This window comes from Echinops telfairi, unplaced genomic scaffold (assembly GCF_000313985.2).
Source record: "Echinops telfairi isolate 266 unplaced genomic scaffold, ASM31398v2 ScPeMD7_7420;HRSCAF=8458, whole genome shotgun sequence".
Lineage (NCBI taxonomy): Eukaryota > Metazoa > Chordata > Mammalia > Afrosoricida > Tenrecidae > Echinops > Echinops telfairi.
The window spans coordinates 2,388,415-2,393,909 of record NW_022111320.1 but is presented as its reverse complement, the minus strand read 5'-3'; the positions used below and the strand labels follow the sequence as shown (position 1 = coordinate 2,393,909).

Below are 5,495 nucleotides of genomic sequence, written 5' to 3'. Positions count from 1 at the left end.
TTTTTTTTTTAATCCGCCTCCCCAAAGGTTAAAAATTCATGCATCTATTATGTGGCGTTTCAAGTAAAAATATGCTCAATTCTGTTCATGGGAGTGACAGTTACATTTTTGAAATGAATTATAATTTTTACATTTTAATAAAAATGATCAAAGATCCATCCAAAAACAGTGTGTGCCTCTGCATTTTCCTGTGCCTCCATGCATGTTCTCAATATGAGACCATTTAGACAATGGATCTGTACGTCCACTTGCAATCAGTCCGTTGTGCTCTTCTTCAGATGTAAGGAGATAGAAGTAAACATTGATTTGGTTAGCTTGAGTAGAAACTGTAGTCCCCTTCCCCAAAGGATAGCTCTTTGCTTTGTAGAGGCTCCCTTTCTCCTCCCTAGTGATCTAGGATCTGTCTGATACTAACCCTCTCTCGTATATTAAACCAAATCCACATCTGAAAAGGCGGTCTAGTTCCCTTGGCCTTTCTGTCCTTTAACATTACTATCTCTGCCTCATTTGAGGCACTAAAACACCTCAGTACTGCGTGGCTTCCTTTCATAAGTAATGAGCAGGAAAAGCTCCAAATGTAGCTCCTTTTGTCTGAAAAAAAGAAATTCCCTCTTCACTTTTGGTCTTGCCAAATTTATCTCCAGAAGCCCTGTGGTTGCCACCTCTAAGAAGACCCCAAATGGTCCCTGCCTCCTGATATTCACACCCTTAGATAATCCTGTCACCTTCAGTGTGGGCTGGATTTAGTGACCCATTCGTAATAAACAGAATAACAGCAGAAGCAATGGAATGTTACTTTCAAGATTTGGTTACCAAAAGTCTGTCTTAAGCATCCTCTCTTACTTCCTTACCCTGAGGAAAGTCAGTTGCCTGGCAGCGTACTGTCTTACAGGGAGGTCCACGTGGCTAGGAAGGTCTCTCAGATCAGCAATAAACAAGGTACTGAGGTTCTCAATCCAGCAGCCCATGGAATTATAAACGTTGCCAACAAACCTGAGGCGAGACCAGGAGCTGGTTTCCCCTGGCTCAGCCTTTAGATGAGTCTTTAGATGCAAGCAGGGAACAAACACCCTGCCTGCAACTTCATGAAAGACCTGGAGCCAGAGGCATTCAGCTAGATTCCTGACTCACCGAAACGGAAATAATAAGTTTATTATTTTGAACTGGTAAAATTTCAGGGTTATTTGTTAAACAGCAGTGGATAACTGATGCCAGGCTCTTAAAGTCACTGTTCCAGTTTTCAATCTATGCGTTTTCTAGGATGCTTCTGGATTCGTCATTCTTTCCTCTGGCTGTCAATTGAAGTACTCATGCAGGGTTTTCTCTGCATTGCTCTTTCAGAACAGGGGACAGTGGGTGTCAAGCCTTGTTCATAAATGTTTCTCCAGTGTCTACAACCGAACCTGGCACCTAGACAGATGCTCAATAACTGCTTATTAAATCTGTCTTTTTCTACTCATCATTGTCTTAAAATTACTTCTCATTTTCTATATTGCTCTTTCTTTTGAGTTAGAAACTCTGGTAGGCTAATTGCTTTTAACTTTGCTATTCCTCCTCTAGACCTACAGACACTGCTGTCTCACTGGAGGCAAATCAACATCATCCCTCTCCTCACGTTCCTCCTGTGTTTCTGGCCCGTGAGTGCTGTCCCGCCTCACTCCTGCTGGACTGGGAAGCTGTGCCTGCATGCTCCAACATGAGACCTCCTCAATACCTACAGTGATAAGTAGTGACTTTATTGTTATTTTCATTCTAAAAGCTAAACTACGAGGCCTGGAGATGTTAAGTACTAAGTCTAAGGTCACCTTGAAATTTAGAAGCAGAACCACTAGAATTTAGGTTTCCTGGAAATCATGGTCTAAGGGAGATTCCAATTTAAATTTGGTCCCTCTATGCTATGTGACCTCATGCAAATTATCCAACCTTCCTGTGTTTGTGATCTGGAACAGGAAAATCATTTCTACATTATAGAGTTGTGTAGGCATTACTCTTGATCTAGCACGCAGGCAGTTTTATGTTTTAACTCATATTTGCAACTTCTTTGAATAGGGTTGCCATACTTAGAATAAGGGCACATCTCCATTTATGGAGACGGCAAAGGAGACGGCATATCTCATTGTTTATAATCAATATTATCGCTAGCACTTTCCTTTCAGTCTTTCAAGATGTCAGTAAAACCAACAAAATATTACTTCTCATTAGACGCTTTCCCTTTTGCCTTTCTTTGACACCCTGCCCTCAGTGGGATCAAATGCTCTGGGACATAACTCCCTCCTATGACTAGCGAGCACATGCATCATTCCACTCTTCCTAAACTGCGTGGCAGTTCAGAAAGAGGAGCTTCTTGGTGGAGGCAACTTTCATTTTGAAACAAGTGTGTACTGCTGAAATAAATACTCATGCATGTAGAGGAAAGAAAAGCTGTGCATACACTTGACCTGGTAAGTCTAGGTTAACAGAAAGACAAAACCCTGAAGAGAAAAGCCGTCTAAAAGATCTAATCCAAATACGTTTTAAAGGTAAGCAGCCAGTACTCTACATATTTCTTGACAAAGGTTTCGTGTCAAAACAGATGAACATAAAGATTCCTAGTCTTAATTCTACACTCTACCCTCCCCCAAAGAAAACATACTCCACAGCTTCATTTTTCTTCCACAGAGTAGTCAAGGGTTCAAACCAGTAACCTGATTGCTATCAGACCAACACTTAACACACTGCGCTACCTGGGCTTCTTCCTAGACCAAGAGGTTTCAAATAGTCATTTGCAACATATTCATACCAAAGAGACCTTGTTCATTTTTGTTTAACATATCCATCGTGTTCTGAGAACAGGAAGCCAAGTCCTGAGAAGTTCAACACCTGCCTAGATTAAAGACAAGGTTAATGACAAGCAGGGTGTGATGATATGAAGCTCTGAACACTATAGGGCTCTTTCCACGACACCACGCCACCTCTGTGTTTTATTCGGGTCTGTTTTTAGGAAGAAAACGGGACCTTTTTCTCACTGTCATCTGAAGCCTACCTCTTCCTGGGATTGCTGGAGTTGCTGCATCAGTTGTGCTTGCGCCAGCGTGACTCTTTCAAGTTCCCCTGACTTCTCCTTTACTTCCTTCCTCAGGTCCTCAGAGACGGAGCCATTACTGTCAATTTCCTTCTTCAAGCGAGATTCCAATTCTGCAGCCAGACTTCTGAGAGTTTCCATTTCTTTTTCTTTCGACTCAGCTTCCTGAGCGTATCTTGTGCGGGATTCACAGAGTTTCTCTTGAAGACTAACTACTTCCAGTCTCAGATCTCGTGTAGCCTCTGCGATCAAGTCAGGTATCTGCAAGACGAATATTGGATGAGTTTGCAGGCCGTCGTATCTAGGTAACCACACATTACTTTCATATTGAATAATGAAATTTTAAATAATATTAATTTGAAGAAATACAATCTAATCAGAAACTTGATTCTGTTAAAAGCAATGCTTGTAAGACTTTGGGATGAGATACATTTTTGAATGCCAGTTAGCATGTGATAAACAAGTTAAGTCTCTGTGTAAAAGCGAGTCTGCCTAGGTATTCAAGTGGTTGTCAAGTGCTGAGCTGATAGAAGCACAAGAGATTATTCTGTAAGATTAAACCACATTCATCTACAAGGAGCCAGGTGGCATAATGGGTTATGCATTGGGCTGCTAACAGCAAGGTCCCCGTCACCAGCCCATCCAAGGGAGAAAGATGAGGCTTTCTACTCTCACAGAGATGTAGTCTCAAAAACCCACAAGGGCAGTTCTTTCCTGCCCCGTAGGGCCACTATGGGTCAAAATCCACTCGAAGGTGGTGAGTTTTGTTTGTTTTGTCCCCAAGAGTTAGCAGCACAGAAACCCATAGAGGCAGCTCTACCCTGTCCTATAAGGCTGCTCTGAGTCAGAATGAACTCCTCGTGAGTTGAGTTTTTGAGTCCACATTCCTCCAGAAGAAAGGAGCACAATTAAGTGAGTGACACAGTGGATCACTTGCACTTGGGAGGGAAAGTCGTTTCGATTGGAAAGAAGTAATCATAAGTTTCTCATTCTCTTTCACAGATGGTAGGTTTGTCTGTATTATTGTTTTGTTTAATTCTGTTTCCTGTTTTGTTTTCTTAAAGCATAATAAGCCCTCATAGAAGGAGGAGAGGGCCTAAGAGGGCCAGCGAAGGGTTTTTAGATTCATTTGTTTTTTTACAATTCTTGGAAGATAAAGGATAATATATTTTTTGAGTTTAGAAAGGAAATTGAGTAGAATAAAGTGGTTTAAGGTATTAAGTTTTATATGGGAAGATACCAATCTACTCTAAGATGTTTAACTGTGCCAATCTTGTCCTGTATTTCATTGCTTTGTTTGGAAAATAATATCTTCTTTCCAGTGCACTCACTGCCATCAAGCCAATGCCAACTCACAGTGACCGTGGAGGACAGGGTAGAACTGCCCCTTGTGGGTTTCCAAGACTGTAACTCTTTACGGAAGTAGAAAGCCTCATCTTTCTCTCGCCGAGTGGCTGGTGGTTTTGAACTGCTGGCCTTGTGCTTAGCAGCCCAACTCCTAATGCACTGTGCCACCAGAGACATCTATAAATTTGAGAGGCCTAGTGCAAAGCGAAAAGCCAATCTTCCCTTCCCATGAACCTGGTGCCCCAACTCATGAAGACAGAGACCCCCCCAAGGATTATAATTTCTGCCCTGGTACATACTCAATACCTGGATTGGAATGGGATGGGGTGAGGGGGAAGTTCCTACCAATTTGACCACAAAACATATTATAGGCTACTTTGCCCCACTCCAAGAAGCCACAGGACCCTGACTTTTCCCATGTCCATGCTGAAGCCCCCCCATCCCCCCTACCCCCCACCCCCGTGAATGGCAATGGCAGGATACAAGCATTTCCAGGTGGGGTGTGGTGATAACTCATGAGGCATACAGAGGGCACCGGGAAACTGAAAACAGGGGGAGGGGAGACTAGGGGGTGGCTGAGAGACATCCGGGGAGGCTGTACTGTGTGTGAGACCAGGCTCCAAGTCCAGGAACTTGTGCTGTTGTGCCAATCAGACTCACAAAACATCAAAGATAGTATTATTGAGAACTTCAAACCAGTGTCTGCAGAACATTAAAATCACGAGGGTGAGGTCTTTCTGGGTGAGTGTGGGCCCATGTTATTCAACTGGGCTTGCTGGCTTTGCCCATTTCTCATCACTGCCACGAGTCCTGGAGCTGAAGCAAAAGTCACTAAGCTCTCATGTGACGTTACCTCAACAGGGTCTCTTAGCTGGCTTGCCCACCCAGTACGTTTGTTAGAAAGAGCGAATAAAATGGGATTAGAGAGTATCGGTTTTAGGAACTAGCCATTTTCCTTGACTAGTTAACAAAAAGTATTAATAGTGGCTGCGGTGGCCTGCGACCAATCATTCAGTCTAGAAAATGGCACTTAACATACAAATAAAGCTGAATAATATAATATATATTATATTTTATATATATATAT

At 42.6% G+C, this 5,495-nt stretch overlaps 1 protein-coding gene across 1 annotated transcript in view; it reads right to left on the bottom strand.

Moving 5' to 3' along the window:
- LEKR1 (leucine, glutamate and lysine rich 1) overlaps nt 1-5,495 on the bottom strand; it is a 210,991-nt gene that overhangs the window by 26,596 nt on the left and 178,900 nt on the right. Inside the window, exon 11 of the mRNA XM_030887649.2 lies at nt 3,023-3,322. Within this exon, the coding sequence (XP_030743509.1) occupies nt 3,023-3,322 (300 nt within the window). The remainder of the gene's footprint in view (nt 1-3,022; nt 3,323-5,495) is intronic.